The sequence below is a fragment of the Carassius carassius genome, chromosome 4 (genome assembly GCF_963082965.1).
Source record: "Carassius carassius chromosome 4, fCarCar2.1, whole genome shotgun sequence".
Lineage (NCBI taxonomy): Eukaryota > Metazoa > Chordata > Actinopteri > Cypriniformes > Cyprinidae > Carassius > Carassius carassius.
In genome coordinates, this window is record NC_081758.1 from 15775921 (window position 1) to 15794132 (window position 18212).

Here is an 18212-nt window from a genome sequence, read left to right on the forward strand (position 1 = left end):
ATTTACACCTTTGGATACAAATTGTGACAGATTTCAAATGCAACTGAGAAAAAAAAAAAATCCAGGTTTGGCCCAAATTTTGTGATTATATATAAACAAGTATAACAATAAATTGTATAACTGTTACGGTTATTAATTATAACAAAGTTTTCTATAAAAGCACAAATGGATTTTCTTTTTCTCCGGTGCGGTTTGAATTATGTTTTCTAGACATACAAACAAAACATACAAAGGGTCTAAACAGCACCTGAGAATCAGAGTGTTTTACAATCTGTGTGTGAAACTCTTGTGCTGGGATGTCTGGTACCTTCTGATGATTTGGAGATTCCAGCAGATGCTGCTTAAATTTGTGTTCTTTCTCGGTGATCTCCCTCATTTTCAGGTTCACCTGTAATATAAAGAAGGAACTGTTCTAATGAACATCTGAAGTTTATTCAGGCTTCATATAAAAGTGCTGGCATAACTGTCCATGCTAGCATGAACAGACATGCTCTTTCTAAGCACTGAAAGTCCCCAACAGAACTAGACAAATGCAGGAAAGCTATGACATTTACATACTTTTACACTTATACATTTAGCAGATGCTTTTATCCAAAGCTACTTACAAATGAGGAAAACAGAAGCAATCAAAACCAAGAAAAAGGGCAATAATATGTAAGTGCTGTGACAAGCCTTGGTTAGCATAATGCAGTATACTTTTTTTGTTGTTATATAAATAAAGAAAACAAGAAGATAGAATAGAAAAAGATGAGCCAATGCTAATGTTAAGGCTTTTTTAATCGAAAACAAGTAGCAAGAATATAATAGAGAGTGCAAGTGTTAGATGATCCAATTTTTTTGTTTTGTTTTAAGAATTTGAATAGTGCTAGAGTTAAAGGGTCAAATGAAGATGTACATTATTAGTACATCATTAATTTACTATTAGTACATCATGTAACACACAATGTTTATTCAAATATTTAATGTAACCCTTACCATTTAAATGTTCAAAAGCGAGTTAGCCTGTTATGATTAATTCTGATACACCAAAGACAGTTCCAATTAGGGATGCATGATATTGGATTTTTGCCGATATCAGATATGCCAATATTTTTCATCTCATTTTGGCCGATAGCTGATGCCGATACATTTCCTTTTGTTTGGAAACAACACCAAGTCTCTCCTGTGCAGAGATTATAAACAAATTATTTTTCATTTTGTTTTTTGTTTTTACAAAAAAGTACTTGAGAATTAAATAACAAATGAACTTCTTGTATAATGTGGAGTACACTGAATTCTTTGAAAAATAATTATAAATCAAATATAAATCAACTACTTTTCTTTTTTTACAGAGAAACACAGATGTAACCGTAACATTTTATTTGAAGATTTAACATTTGTAGATTCTGAAAATCTTTTAGAGCTCCTTAAGTCACACAGTGAGCACATGCAAGTTATTCGTCTTATTGGCATAATTTTATATATCGAGTTGATACCGATATTTATATTTTAAGCCATTATCGGCCCATTCCGATAATATTGTGCATCCCTAATTCTTATACAAACATGACTTGACTAAAGCCCACACCCTTCAAAACACACACACCTTGTTGATCCAGAAGACCATAGCATCCTCAAGGTCAAAGGGGAGCTCCTTGGAGGCACTGAATGTGGAGAAACGCTTAACGCAGGTCACAACCTTCTCAATGCTGATCATCTCCACGGTGTAGGCCATCATCAAAGCATCGATCATGGGGATGTGGGAACTCTGTGCCACACAACAGAAAAAAGAGATGTCACACTACTGTATTAAATGCAGCATAATGAACAAGAAAATGTTACATTTTAATAAACTTTTTTGAAAAATAACCTTCACAAATAAATTTTATGAAAATGAAGTACATTTTTAAATGTAGTATTGTTACACTAAGTAGCATATGTTGTCATTTAATTTTTTTAAATATATACTTCAAATAAAACATTACCGTTTTTTTCCAGACTATAAGTCAGACTTTTTTTCATGGTTTGGCTGGTCCTGCGACTTATAGTCAGGTGCGACTTATTTATCAAAATTAATTTGACATGAACCAAGAGAAATGAACCAAGAGAAAACAAGAGAATCCAAGAATTGACTTGTGTTCTCGTGGAGACTGGCCTTGCCAAGCTCCCTTAAAGAACAAACTCGGAAGGACGTGAGAAAACAGAGTAGGGGAAGCTAAGGTAAACAGCGTCTTTGTGAGAATTTAGATGTGCTTTGATATTGCTGCTCAACTGATGATAGTTCCAGCACATTATAAGGAGTTTACAGGCTTCCGTACGTCGACTGCCCTCAGTGACTTCTGGGATTTTAAACCGTTTGATTCTCTCAAGTCTGCATTCGATGCATCCTCGATATCAAGAACACATCCAGGCACTTTCATGCATCCTCTATACTTGCGTTCTTGAGTATTGGAACTTAACTTTGATAGGTAATGACGACATAGCGTGAGAACACAAGGACACAAGATCACTTAAGAATGCACATTGAGAAACGGCAATGGTACTTAAAAAGCTAGTAAAAGAAACTCCCTTAAACTTAGATAGTCCTAATGTTTAATCGAACTGTTTTTCCTCAGACTAAGAAAGGTAAAAATGTGCACACAGCTCTGTGGGAATAATCTCATCCCATTTAGCCCAAAGAAGGTCATACTGATCTTAATAACCAAAGCACTGAGCCCAGTTAATCTGTCAAAATAAATCACAGTCAAGATGAAGTAACATAATATTTCATATTTGTGATGTAAAACCCTTCACATAACTTTGCTCACGCTGGCTACAATCCTAAACACTACCTCATGATTTGAATAGCCTATTACAAAGTACACCAAGCATTTTAACATTCACTCTAAGACTGATAATGTGAACAGTTATATGAAGCCCATTCAGTTACAATAGCAACCCCTACACCAGTCACCCACTGACTTGTTCATACGGGCTCAAGGTACATGTCAGCACAATCTCAGCAGATTGATTCCTGACTCAAGGCAATAGTGTCAGCAAACTTTCACAGATATGCTTGTAAGACGTCTGACAAGCATTAACCAGAAGACTGGAACATGAATAGCTTTGGACTCAGATAAACATAGTACTAAAGCAGGAAAGCACACCATCACACCACTTCTACCATTTCTGCAGTATGCACACGGAGCACAGGAAGAAACTTGCATACATTTGCCAATATATGGATTATCCACCTTCTTTCTAACAAGTCTTTTGCATTTTAAATTATAGGAGGCACTTCTGGTTTGGAGAAGTTACACTCAAAAAGACTGAAACAATCATTTTAAATCATAAAGTTGCACTACAAATAATCCTTATCCATTGGTTGGACAGAATGAGCTGTAAATTTTCCTTCAAGTTCTATTTTCAGACATAATAATGTGACAAATCAAAGATTAATGAGACATGGTATGACAAGAATATCTACGGCAAGAGATCTTTTCATTCCACTGCAGTCTTTTCCTCCTGATAACTTTCCTTTATATTCCTCTGTAACTAGGGATGCACCGAATATTCGGCCACCGAAAATTTTCGGCCGAAAATGGCCAAAAAAGTGCATTTTCGGTTTTCGGCCGAAACACTTTTATAACCGAAACAACACGGCCGAAATGTTATGATGACGCAAACAGAAACCGCGACCTGCACGTGCACCTGCATAGCGCAGACCACGAGCTCCCCGCGTCATTCACTTCACACCAGTGGGTCTTAATAGAGAACATTCTCTCTATTCTTATTCCTTTATTCGCAGCACTAAAGCGTCTCCTAACAAAGAGATTGAGACGGACCACGAAGTGAAAACAAAGAAAAGTACAGTCTTATAGAGTCTGTTAGCACACGTCTCACTGAGATCTTTTCGGATCCTCCGCACTTCATCGCGAATGTGCTTGATCCGCGTTATAAAGACCATTACTTGGACGCGGAAATATGGCAGAGCACACGAGAAATGCTCCAGGCCGCGCTGGATGCGGAGAACCCGCGTGGAGACGGAGAAGCGCCAAGCGCAGGAGACTGAGATCAAAAAAAAAAAAGACTCGTCTCTGCATATATAATACACACACATATACATATACATGCATAATATCAGATTGTAGCCATATTTCTGCTAGATTTTTTGCTAGATTTCTGCTTTAATTTGATAAAAATGTTTATTTATGCCCTGGCCCTATTTAAATACACTCTCTCAAATATTTCTCAAATGTCAGGCAGATGACAAGCTCAACTGCTCAACAGCTAGATGGTTATCTGTCTGAAGTCCCCATCCCCAGAAGTGATAACAGTCTTGCCTACTGGAGAAGTAATGCACTTTCTAGTACTACAGAGAAAAATTTCAAATGCTCTTCACCTAAATGCACTTTTTATGAGAGAACAGTTAATTTTAAAACCTTTCTGCAGGCCAGTAGGCCTGTACATTATTATTTAATATACAGATGAGTGGGATTAAATTTTAGTTTGAATTTTATTTTATACTGTGCATTGTTGCAATGTGCTTAATAAATATTTGCATAATTTGTAATTATGCATTTTTATGTTTTTTTATAATTTATGTAATTGTAATTATCTTTGAAACTTTAATATTAATTTATGCAATTGCAATGTTTTAATTTTAGTAAAGTTAGTACACGGTCATAGCAATAAATGCAATGGTACTAATAATTGGGATAATTTCTTTCGGTGTTTCGGTTTCGGTTTTCGGCCTTGGTTTTCTCTTTTTCGGTTTTCGGTTTCGGCCAAGAATTTTCATTTCGGTGCATCCCTATCTGTAACTATATGAAAAAAGACAACAAACACAGTACAGCCCTCTCACCCGATGGAATAGACTAAGAATCTCACATTTTTCTCCCCAAATCCTCATAACTTTTCCCAGGTTTGTTTTTGCACAGTGATATTTAACACATCTGTAATATTGCTGCAGATAGATTCAAGCTTTAGGGGATATTCACAAATTTGTTAATGCTTTTACATTTTTAAATTTCCGTTTAAATGTCTCATGGTTGAAGGGTAAGTACAATAATGTCACATCATTGCTCTCAGCTTCGCTCACCGTATCTACACTGGAAGCTACAGTTGTCATGCCGCAAGTCTACACTAGACACAATAAAGCAAACATGGCAAATAATTTTAATCTTGTGTCAGTATGTCATAAATAGAACAAGGCATTACACACCACAAAAGAGAATAACCAAAATAACAGTTATTCTCAGTATGTTTTTTATTTATTTTCTAATGATGTTTCAAGTGTTGCAGGAGTTTCTTTCCTCTGTAGATTTTCTTTTTTATTAAAAAAGCATTAACTACTTATAAATTTTAGTGAAATTATTTGGTAGTCTGAGATGAGATAGGGATCTTTTTTTGGGGGTGGGGGGGTTATATACAACATAATACTGTGTAATATATAGATTAGTGGTGGGTCATTGAGACTCTTATCGGGCGATAAAAAAAAAAATATCGCCATTAATCTATTCTCAAAGTTGGGTTGGGAGCTGGGTCTATACTAGGCGAGCTATGATGACTTTCACCTTGATATTTTAGCGTGGATGAATAACCGAATTGCACTGTAGGGGGCGAGAACGAGTCTTCGCACCTGTGTGTATGCCTACTGTGAAATTACCACATCAAACGTGACGTTCTAACATGGATGCAGCTGAAGCCGCCGGGTTTGCTTCAGGGATTTTATTTTAAAAGAAGCTTCCCAATGGAAACCTCGACAAGATGCACGCTTGTTTCACACATAATCCATCTGCAGTGTGTATGCAGTCCGTGTGCGTTACGTATGTGGTGCTGAAGCAGCACGGACTCATACTCATTGCGCTTTCACAGAGGACGCGTTTGCAGTCCGCTACTCGGTACGTAAACGATCGCTGCACTGCTGCAGATGCAACGCTACTGGGAACGCAACTGGAATCCGTTAACATGGGTGCGTAAAAAAATATGCAACGCATACGCACTGCAGATGGAGTATGTGTGAAACAGGAGTAAGGTTGTTTGCACCTTGTGCAATGTGGAATTAGTTTACCGCTTCCTCAAGCAGTTTGTGATGCCTTTTGGAAACAGGAGATGAGCCCCTGGTCTGATGCACCACCTGCCTTGAGAAACCTTCTCAAAGACTTACTTTTAGTCAATATTTTATTTGGGTAGCATACATATTCTGAATGCCTTCGGCAGGATTCAAATGAGCCATTTTAATCTAGATTCATTCCAAGATTACAGTGAGATTAATCTAGATTAAAAAAAACTTTATATATATATATATATATTTATTATGCTCCCCAAATCTGCATTTATAATCAAAAATAGAGCTTTTTTCTATATGAATATATATTTCAAAATGTAGTTTACTCCTGATAGCAAAGCTGAATTTTCAGCATCATTACTTCAGTCTAGTGTCAAATTATCTTTTGGAAACCATTCTAACATGCTGATTTAGAGTTAAAGAAACATTTTATTATCAAAGAAAACAGCCATGCTACTTTTTATTTTTGAGGAAACTGATCCATTTTCTTTTTCAGGATTCTTTTTAGTCTTTACTGTCACTTTTGATCAATTTACCATATCCCTGATAAATCAAAGTATTAATTTCTTAAAAAACAACAAAAAATAAAAAATAAATAACTGACCCCAAACGTATGCATGGTAGCGAAAAATGAAGTAAGCAATACACAAATATTCTATTCCAAACTTTGCCTATGTGTGTAGTTATAGAATTAAGTGGTCAACAAAATGTAGTGGTCAGTCAAAATGGCATTAAACATTCATGTCACGAGATGTAACAGAATAAAGAGGCTGCCATGAGACTTCAAAACAGTACAGGGACCCCCAAGGACCAAATTAACACAGCAGCATCTACACCAGGGGTCATCTAAATAGGATGCCAAACATTTATTTTCAAAGTACAGTATATAAAAAAAATCATTCACATATCAGACTGTTAATATATAATAATAGTTAAGGGGTTAATAACTAATAGCACATCATGTCAAAACTTGTAAACCTCCATTTTGAATTTCATTGGTGATTGCACTCCACTCCCAAAGTGAATACCACGTATGAAGCAGTGATGCCATTACACTGGTTCAAAGCAAACACATAATACCTATACCTTTTAAAGTCATTAGGCTGCACCTACACACCTCACAAAGCCATTCTGTTCAGTCTAACAGGTTTGTGTGGATCAGACCGTACTACGCTCTGTACAGGGTGTGGGTTCGACCACAAAGATTTGCATTTTAAGTGATAAAAGCACAAGAGTGAGTGTACAATGCTGGTTCACCAACATCAGTGATTGCCATTCAATGGAGAAAGCACCTCACTGGCTGACAGAATTTAGCTGTGCATCAATGAAATCCACTCTCCGCACTCTGTACTTTAGCTCAAGCGTTGATCTCACTAATTGTTTGGACAGGTGATTGTAGTGGCTGTACATGAAGGGAAAAAACACATACTGGATATGCTAACAATAGCAGCCTTCTCTCAGTAAAGTAGATATCTGCAACAGGAAGCAAACCACAGTTTCCATGTCACACTTGCTTTTTCTTTGTCTGGAATTGGACTGTAATTAGTGCTTGTTAACGCAACCATCACTATTATCAGTTATTCCTCCAGATAAAATGCTGGTGCCTGTGCTACAGCTGCAAACAAAGCCTCAAATCATGCAGCTTATTGAGGGAGGGAGTGCTGCTGCATTTTATAAGGATGTATTTTGACTTGGGGCTGTAAGCATCTACCTACAAACCACCCAGGAAACCATAACAACCACTTCAAACCAAAGAAAACACAAAGTAATCTGGCCCTGCCATATAATAATAATAATAAATAATAATAATTCCTTACATTTATATAGCGCTTTTCTAGGCACTCAAAGCGCTTTACATTGTCAGGGGGGTATCTCCTCATCTACCACCAGTGTGCAGCATCCACCTGGATGATGCGACGGCAGCCATATTGCACCAGAACGCCCACCACACACCAGCTTACAGGTAGAGAGGAGACAGAGTGATGAAGCTAATCAGCGGATATGGGGATTGTTAGGAGGCCATGATGGTCAGAGGCCAATGGGCGAATTTAGCCAGGATGCCGAGGTCACACCTCTACTCTTTTCGAAAGACATCCTGGGATTTTTTATGACCACGGAGAGTCAAGACCTCTGTTTAACGTCTCATCCGAAGGACGGTGCTTGTTGACAGTATAGTGTCCCCATCACTACACTGGGGCACTAGGACCCACACAGACCACAGGGTGAGCACCCCCTGCTGGCTTCACTAGCACCTCTTCCAGCATCACAGGAGGTCTCCCATCCAGGTTCTGACCAGGCTCAGCCCTGCTTAGCTTCAGTGGGAAACCGGTCTTGGACTCCAGGGTGATATGGCTGTCGGCTGCATATCTTGGCAGCAGAATATCAGAGAACTGGGGATGGGCTCTTTTGACCTGGGGCCGAGTACTGAGGTCCATACGGGACCACTGTCATATATTGGCAGCAGAATATCAATGGCAGTTCATGTGAAACCAGACTTCAAAATGTTTAAAATGTAGTTGGGGATTGCTAAGCAAAGAGATGCAAGTGGACTACAATTTCAAGTAATAGCATACTGCTATTAAAGCAACACTATTAAGCAACACTTCTCCCAAATCACTATGGTACATTTATTAGTGATTTTTTTTTACTGTTGTAGCCTGTTCGGGTCGTCCCTGCTGCCATAGACAAACTTGGTAGCTCCGGTCAGAATGTTCTTCCGCGGGACGCATGCAGTTCTGTTTATTAACCGCTAGAACGCCACAATTTACATAGTGTTGCTTTAAGTATTAATATCTTTTTTTCATCTTACAAATGACAAACTTTTGAAGGGTAGTATGTGTATGAACATATATTATATTCATCACATATAGGGATGCACAATATTATCAGACTGATATCAGAATCTGCCGATAATAGCTTTAAATGTAAATATCGGCATCAGCCCGATATGAAAAATTATGCCAATATGTCTTGCCGATAAGAGGAATACGTTAACTCACATGTGCTCAGGGTGTGATAGTGATTGGATCACTCAAGCCAAATAAAGCAGTAATTGATGTCATAAAATAATGACTATGTTTTGATTTAAAGGTCCGAAGCTATAGCTTACATAAAAAAAAAAAATAAAAATAAAAACTAGACACTTGTAAATTAAATAATTTTATATATACTGATTTACTCATTAGTTTGTAATATATATATTTTTTTTAAACAAATAAGCTCCAAAAGATTTGCAAATATAAAAATTGCTTATATTTTCTGCACAGGAGAGACTTGGTGTTGTTTCCAAACAAAAATAAATATACTGGTGTCGACCAAAAAGACCTGAAACATATTGGCATATTCGATACCGGCAAGGTCGTGCATCCCTAATCACATATATTAATATATATAATTATGTATGCACAGAATTCATACATTACGTACAAACATGCATACTGCAAAAATTAATCACCAAACATATAAAAAAAAAATTTTAAAAAAATTATGCAACACTAATTGACAAACCATTTTGATTGGCTGGCAGGTCAGATCTGAGTCGGTGACAGGCATATCATCGCCCTCCATAACATAGATGCCTTTGCGAGCCAAGGCTTGGATGACTGACTGGTGGGACTGCAGAGAGGCCACCTGGTCTCCTTTGAGAATGAGGGCACACACGCGACAGTACAGCTCACATGACAGCAGTAACCGGATCACTGGAGGCTTAATGTGCTCCTGGTCATATTGGTCTGTGTAGAAAGGATCTCGCAGGTCTTCTGGGATGTGATCTGACAGGAAGACAAAACAATAAAATTAGGATATTAATTTTTTTCATTTTTTTCAATTATTGGTACAACTGTTCTATGTCTGGCATCGGTTTAAATCTACAAGGAATCCCTTGCTTTTGATGCCATTTAAAGGGGTCATGAACTGACAAAGCAAAATTCCCTTGATCTTTTGATATATAAGAGGTCATTTATGCATGTAGTGTAGATAAAAAGAGAGGCAAATGCAGGTCTATGTAGAAACCAAACGATAAAGAAGCTCTGAAGACAAAATGCTGTGCAGTGCCGAGTATAGGAAAAATACAGTCTTTGTATTGCCTTCCTTCTGATCCCAGCATTAGGAAAGAGTGGATGAACTTTATTTTTAATTAAGATCCAGACCATGTCAGTAACAACTCTTATCATTATACTGTGGATTTATTTACAAACAAGGCAGAATTCGATGCAGGATTTTAAAAAAGACTGAAATTAAAAGACGATGCTATGCAGACTCTATTGGATTGGACAGTAATGTAGCACAAGTGTGAGTGACTGTTTATATTACGTGGTCACTATTGTTTTGTCTGTTATTAGAGATTGTTTGATATGAACTGAGTATTTATGCATTTTAACTTAAATCACAAAAGCATCCATTAGTAGGCTGTCAAACATACACAAGTGTTAGCCAATCATAGCAGTGGGCATTTACTTTCCGAGTCTACGATCCGTCAGGCCTATTCAAACAGATCGTTCTGATGAGAGGGTCACAACAGGACAGAAAATAGCCTATTACTTCTAAATTATGATTTTTTCTTTTGTATAAAAATCTCTATAACATTATGTTTGATATATTATACACCGTATTCCAAATTATTTAGTGACATATCTATAGGATTTCGGTACAATAAAGAATCAGATTTTTGTTTGTGTTGTTATTCACATCATTTCAGGTAACTGGTATCAATCTCAGACTGGTTTGGTCAATAGTTTGCCAGGTCTTCTTAGAAAAATGGAAACCCTACTTAAAGAAGCTGTTCAACATTATTAAGCAAGTCACAGTTCTCATGAAATATGGTTAGGAAGAAAGATCTTTCTGAAGAAGAAAAGTATAAAACAATGCCTGCAAAAGGCGTCAACACAAACAATATTTTGCAAAAAGCAAATAGAGATTATTGAACTGTGAGTGACTTAGAGCACAGAAGATCTTGGTCAGATGAAGATTTATTAAGGAAAGTTTCTGTCAAACAAATGAACTGTATTGTAAAGCCAGCTGTAAAAAAGCCACTGCTGAGCAGCAGACAGGTGTTTGAAGCTACTGGAGTCTCAAGATCCTCTCCATGCAGACTGGCAGTTGTGTGTAAAGCTGCGTTTCAGTCACTGCTGTCCAAACCTCACAAAGAGAAACCTGCACAGTGGCTGTAGAAACACATGAAGACTTGTTTTAAATAGTTTTATTCACTTACGAATGCTTCAGTACAATGGATGGTACAGATAAATGGATTTATGGAGTGTGTGCGCTAACCACGCTGGAGCTCAGATATTATGATACGTGCTGCATGATTGGGATAAGATCTGTAAAGCAATATATTGTAAGAGGAATGTGTGTTACCGCGTCCCACTCAAGAAGGAGTCAATCTTACGTTCGTTATCTGGCTCGGCTCAGTGTTCATCTTCAGATCTCTCTTCACAGCAGTTCAGTCAGTGTACTGTTTGAGTAAATTAATTAATTCGGTTTATTGGTTTATTTTAACTCAGAGGGAGTGTCAGCCACGTTAAAAAAGTTAACAGCTTAAGTTATTAAGTTATGGATTAATGCTTATTGGAGACGCGAACCATTTCAAACGATTCAGTTCGATTTGGTGAACTGGTTCAAGAAGATCCGGTTACATCGAATGATTCATTCGCGAACAGGATATCATACACTGCAGTGAACTCTCTCACAACAGACACGGAAGAGAAGACAATGCTGAATAAAGTCATAGTTTTTGCTATTTTTGGACCGAAATGTATTTTCGATGCTTCAAAAAATTCGAACTGACCCTCTGATGTCACGTGGACTACTTTGAAGATGTTTTTATTACCTTTCTGGACATGGACAGTATACCGTACATACATTTTCAATGGAGGGACAGAAAGTTCTCGGACTAAATCTAAAATATCTTAAACTGTGTTCTGAAGATAAACGGAGGTCTTATGGGTTTGGAACGACATGAGGGTGAGTCATTAATGACAATTTTAATATTTGGGTGAACTAACCCTTTAATCTATTCTTATTTTATTACTGACTGTTTAGTTGTCTTTTTTAGTTAAAATAAATTAAATTCAGAGTTTTTTTTCAGAAAGTTTTTTTAGTTATTTTTTAAGTATCTTCCTCACAATATAAATATGAATCAACAAAAAATCTAAATAAATTGTAAAACACAAATACACTGGGTGACGAAACATTTAGTTTGGATGATTGTAGTTTAAAAATGTCAAAAAAAATACCCTAACTCCCCATTTTTCCCCCCATTTTCTAAAAACGAAATTCAGGCCCTGAGAGAAGACATGACAGCCTTAAATAAGGTCCCTGTTGCAAATTCTGAAATGGACACTCAAAAGGACATTCATGGAAGTGATTAGCAGAAGGCAAAGAGGCATCCAAATCTGGGGCAATTCTGACAGTAAAGAGGCACATGGCCTTCATAGCCATTCAGGCCAATTTCTGGGCCAAAACAACTCTGTTTTAACTGCAGTTTTACTGAAGGGAATATCCTGAATAACAGATGAGCCAGGATGGGGGAATAAAAGGATGAGGAAGTTCACAAGAATGGTGGGGTAACAAACTGTACTCGAACCTCAACACACGAAAAAGCACATATCTGACCCTTCAAGAAATGCAATGAATTACCTCCCATTTTTACATAACAAATTGATATCCATGTTATTATTATTGCCCATTACTACTATTATGGCAAACTGACACACCCTGAATAGACAGTTCAGATAATTAAACATTCAACAGCAGAGAGAGTTTCCTCAGATTTAAAACAGGGTCAGGAGTCTAACACACCACATTTCTGTTTCACTCACTAATGATGGCAGAGTGGGGTGCCTTTTTGTTAAAGAGGGTATAGATTACATATCAGCGCATGTTTGAATACATCCAACAATAGGATACCATTCCATGGTGCCAGTTTTATGAAGTGATCTAACAGAAACCATATGCTAAAACAGATCTTGTGTGTAACTCTTCTGGGTAACACCACGAATCAGTCCAAAAAAGGAACTAAATCAACACATTACATGAAAAAGTGATTTTAAAAAAAAATCCACCCCTTAGAAGTTTGATGTCATTTGGCCACATTTAGCACTGCTCTTATGTAATAGTCATTAGCGACTGATACTAGAGCAGCAGAGACTAAAAATATACCTGGAGCAAATATGGCTGCTGGTCATCACTTTTTCCATATGCAGGTACTCACACGGTTAACCCTGCACACTTCAAAGAAACAGGAAAGCTTCCTACTTTTATGTATAAAATGTGCATCAAAGACATTGCACAGGTTTGATGTCTTTGTGGCATAACTGAATGTACTGAAAGTTATGGCTTCAGAAGTGCTGTAATATAATGCACAAGTTGATGCACTTATACTCTACTCCTATTATACAGTTTAATCACTTTTGTTTTTTACTTGAGTCTCTCTCCCCATTCACTTTCACATGCAAAAGAACGGTCTGGGTATTATGCTAAACTTCTCCATTTGTGTTCCACAGAAGAAAAAAAGTGTGGAACAACATAACCATGTAACTAACAAAACAGACTCTTGGTGTCAGGGAGTCGCTGGTATTAGGAAAACCATTCCTGTTCATTTCAATAGTGCAAGCACTACCTTCTATTTCTTTTTTTTAAAACATACCCAGGAAATACATTTTCTGTATCATAGCAACACCAGTGTTTGAATATTTTATCTAGCCTATTATATTATGCTGTGGTATCATTTCAATGGTATTGAATATATTGGTACAACCTTCTTTCAAGGTAAACAAAAAACAAAAAACCATGCTACTATCATTGTTGTTGAGATATGCATCATGGTATTTTTTGGAAATTCTTTCTAAATATTGTACTATGTAAATACCCTGGTAAATCAATTTCAGCAGAATCCATCAAAGTATCATGGTATTATTATCTGATACAAGTGCAGTCAAATGTTTCTGCACTTATCTGTAAGGTGAGGTAGAATGGAAATACCATTGTTTTATTAAAGGGGTCATATTATGGGATTTCAAGTTTTCCTTTCTCTTTGGAGCATTGGTTCTCAAAGTGCGGCCTGAGGGCCACCAAACATTTCTGGCGGCCCGCGATAACATCTGATAACATTTGTAAAACTGTTAAAACTGTACATTGCTTTGAAAAAAATAATCTCCGTTTAGTGGTGTTTAGCGGCATCTATAGGCATAAACGGTAATTACAGGTGTGGTACGACCGATCGCACTTGACCTCACTCCCAGAAGGCCTCAACGGAATGGTTGTCTGTAACGTTAGATGGAGATGATGGAGCGAGAGCCAGGCCCTTCGAGAAAAAAACATCATGTTAGCGAGGCGAAAAGGCAGTTTCAAGATAAATGGACAAACGATTACTTTGTCGAACCTCACGGGTCGGATAAAGTCGTTTGCCTGATCTGCAAGAAGGTAATTCCAATGCGCAAGGACTTCAATATAAAACGCCATTATGATACCAATCATAAAACCTACGATAAATTTATTTTTTTGGCAGATCCTCACTTGAGCACAGTCTCAGGGTTAAATTATAAATAACGATGACAGATAGACAAGAACATACAACAAAAATGATTTATGGCATGAGAGATGCCGCTCAAGTGTTTTCTCGTGTGAATCGCGTGTGTTCGTCGGGATGCTGATTATTGATTCTAAAGGGGGTTTAGTTTGGGGGAACGCTGTAATTCAGCTGTATCCTGATAAACAGCGGGTGGTGGAGGTGGGGGGGGGGGGTTGTTGATTAGGAACTGTGGTTGAGACAGATCTGGGAAAATGAAAATTAGAATTGATTGCTGAATTTTAAACTGGACTGAAATGATTCCAGTGATCCTGGCAAAGGAATCCCAGGCTTGTATTTTTGAATTCATGTCTTCACACACGAGTTGAGAAACTAAGGGTGCCTATGCTGATAAGAAACAAGGCACACTGAGACTGTTCTAAATAAGTTTGTACTTGAAATGGACTGCACACAGGACTGTTATATCCCAAATTTGTCTGTTGAGGGTAGAAAACGCCAGGGATTTTGTTTGAATTGCAATTTTTCAAGATTGTCACAAGTTTTGCCAGGTTTAGCCTCAGTTATAAATTAAAATGTGTTTATTGCAATAAATTTAAACTGTAGAGATGCAACCTGGTCATTAAAATTATTTCAAATGGGATTTTCTCTTCAGTTTTTTTTTTCTTTTTCTCCCCCGCCCCTTTGGCGGCCCTCAGTTCAATGTTGGGTTCCTAAATTGGCCCTCACCTATCAAAACTTTGAGAACCCCTGCTTTGGAGTGTTACAAGCTCTTGGTGCATAAAGAAGATCTGTAAAGCTGCAAAGAATAAGGTCTCAAACCCAAAGCGATATTCTTTATTAAAGTTAAGACTCGTCCACACACCCCTAAAACTCCTCATTTAAACATGGACCCACATGTCTACGTCACGATGTGGGAAGATCTGCATAACACCACCCAAATAATCACACAAAGAAAGAACGTGTAACCTTTGATTCTTGCTGTTGCCGTCGGCGCTAGAGAGAAGACTACAATGCCGGCACAGACTGTAAGTATATTTACATAAGTTAAGGATTTGCCACTGATGATTCAAACGAGAGTTTTGAGCAGTGTAGAGCAGCATTTCTCAATTCCATTCTTGGCGCTCCCCTGCTCTGCACATTTTATAAGTTTCTCTTATGGCTTCAGACGTTTGTTCTATTCGACCGTAGGTACACAGGATATTCCGCCATGATTCCAGTTCGAAGCAACCGAATATGTTCTATTCAAAGTGCATTGAAGTGTGCGAGACGTCAGTTTAAATTGCATTTATTTACAGATATGATGTCACACTTATCCGTGTGTGAAGACGTTGCACAGCGCAAATCCATGAATTAATTTTCAGAAGGGAGGTAAACTTCAACAGATTTCCCCTGCTCAGGGAGTAGGGAGCAATGAACACTGTGTAGGGACCATGTCAATGGAAACATAGCTCACTTCTAACGAGTTGATAATCTGAATTAGGTGTGTTAATAAAGAGAGACATGCAATATATGCAGAGCTGGGGGGCTTGAGTACTGGAATTGAGAAACACTGGTGTAAAATAGCACTTGTTGTTTGTTGTTCCTCCGATCAAAAATGCAGACATGGTTTTATGTTTACAGAGCATGATGCAACTCAACGCGTAAAAACACAGTACAAGTCATTATAATTCGTAATTATGCACCTACTGGATGCAACAAATGCCTCGTTTGTAAAGGGTTTTATTGTTATTGTCTTGTCATGCCGGTATTCTGACCGGACACGCATCACAACGCACTAGACAGCTGGCTAATCAGAGCACACTTCGCTTTTCAGACAGATGAGCTTTGTAAAAATAACAAGGCGTTTCAGAAGGCAGGGCATAGAGGAGAAACAATAAATGTACAGTATGTGGAAAATAATGTGTTTTTTAAACCTTAAACCACATAAATTCATCATTACACCTAATACACAAAATATTTTTCTTTTTAGTAACATCATATGACACCTTTAAAATATCGCAAGATCAAACCATGGTACATATATAAATGCCATAGTACATGTTCAATTAGTATGGAAATACCATTTTTGGACATGTAACACGACAGAGCCTAAGTAACTATGAATATGATAATCACTCCCATAATCATTGCTCAGGACCATAGTAAAGTGATGGTATCAGTTGGTAATACTGGGTTCATCTTCTGTCTGTCTAGCCAACTGTCTTTCACACGGAGTCGGTTAAGAAATAAAGAGTGTTCCCCCTCGGTCCTGTTTTCATTCATAAACACAATCAAACCAACTCACCGATACCGAAGGCTTTGGCAAACAACCATAGCAGATTCCCCGCAATTTTGGCTCGGGCTGAATCATACAATTCCAGCGGCACGATCTCGAGCGCCTCGCCCGCCTCCTCCATCTTTCTGCGGGCGCTGTCAGCACCCCGCTCCGCGTCCATCCTGCGACCACCGTCTACAAACACACATCTGCCATCACTTTCAAACACCCATAACGGATCTCTTTTGTGAGCATGCGGCGTTTCATAAACTGTATGTCAAGGATTGATGTGTCAGGTGCTTTGGAGCAATGACTCAATTCTTTAGCGTCCGAGCTAGCACATGAGTAGCTTTTATTCCAACACTGACCACTAAAATGAGTAATAATAATAAATTCCCAGACACAAACTACATGTACATTTGTTACAAAAAGCTACTGAGCAAAACAAACCTGACCGTCTGGATCCTGACCTGACAAGATAAGCTAGTCTGTGATTAGTTTAACGATATATGCAAAGTAACTACATAGCCGTCGCCCAGGCAGCTAATAAACACCAAAATAATGTATTAATTGTTCAAATACTCACATGGAAAGGTAGATTTAACCATTTGTCAGAGCTGCTGTCCTGACCGTAAACTGGTTTGCATGTTTTGACTGAGATAGTTAAGTTACCAGCAGCTAACAGCTAATGCTGCTGAATGAGATGAGGAGTAGCAACCCGCAGTTAAACAACAGCCCCTTTGTCAGTAATTAATGAAAACAGCCACATTTACCACCACATACCTTCCAGATAATGAACTATCAACAATCCACTCTGGCAAATCTGTGGGTGAGAAATGAGAGAAAAGGGTAAAAGGCTCCGGCGGGAATCATGAGGCCACGTTTAGTCCGAACAGATACGAGCGTCTGTGGATGAATGACAAACCCATGGGAGCGTTACAGACTTCACTACTACCACACTTCAAAATAACAGCAGCAAACAGAGACTGTAAAAACAGTTTAAAAGGCGAAGTATTCGCTATGTGCTGTTATGAATGAGAATTATGCAGACAGATATTGTTATTAGGCAATATGTTGTGTTTTGTTTTATATATATATATATATATATATATATATATATATATATATATATATATATATATATATATATATATATATATATATATAATATAGGCAATATATATATATATATATATTGCTACAAGTGTGATTGCATCATATAATAATTGCTGTAAATAATGTTCATCGTCTGGCTGACTACGTCTTGTATAATTTTTTTCTGAAAAATCCTGTCATATGCACACAAACTGACAGTCACCTCTTATAAGCTACTAAATCTTGTAGAAACGTAATTTTCTGTAAAGTTGCTTTGTAATGATTTGTATCGTAAAAAGCGCTATACA

The 18212-nt window shown here is 37.6% G+C and overlaps 1 protein-coding gene across 5 annotated transcripts in view; it reads right to left on the bottom strand.

The window, feature by feature from the left end:
- Positions 1–17751, bottom strand: part of LOC132137673 (calmodulin-regulated spectrin-associated protein 1-B-like) — a 41446-nt gene extending 23695 nt beyond the window's left edge. For 4 of the 5 annotated variants that reach the window (XM_059547615.1, XM_059547614.1, XM_059547617.1 and 1 more), the window contains exons 1-5: positions 17396–17542; positions 16840–17004; positions 9536–9798; positions 1586–1747; positions 308–388 (exon numbers count right to left, since the gene is read on the bottom strand). In XM_059547615.1, the coding sequence (XP_059403598.1) occupies positions 308–388; positions 1586–1747; positions 9536–9798; positions 16840–17004; positions 17396–17417 (693 nt within the window). In that variant the 5' untranslated portion in view covers positions 17418–17542. Of the gene's footprint in view, positions 1–307; positions 389–1585; positions 1748–9535; positions 9799–16839; positions 17005–17395; positions 17543–17592 lie in introns of those variants that run through there. The other variant, XM_059547616.1, reaches the window with a different exon arrangement.
- Positions 17752–18212: the final 461 nt, after the last annotated feature.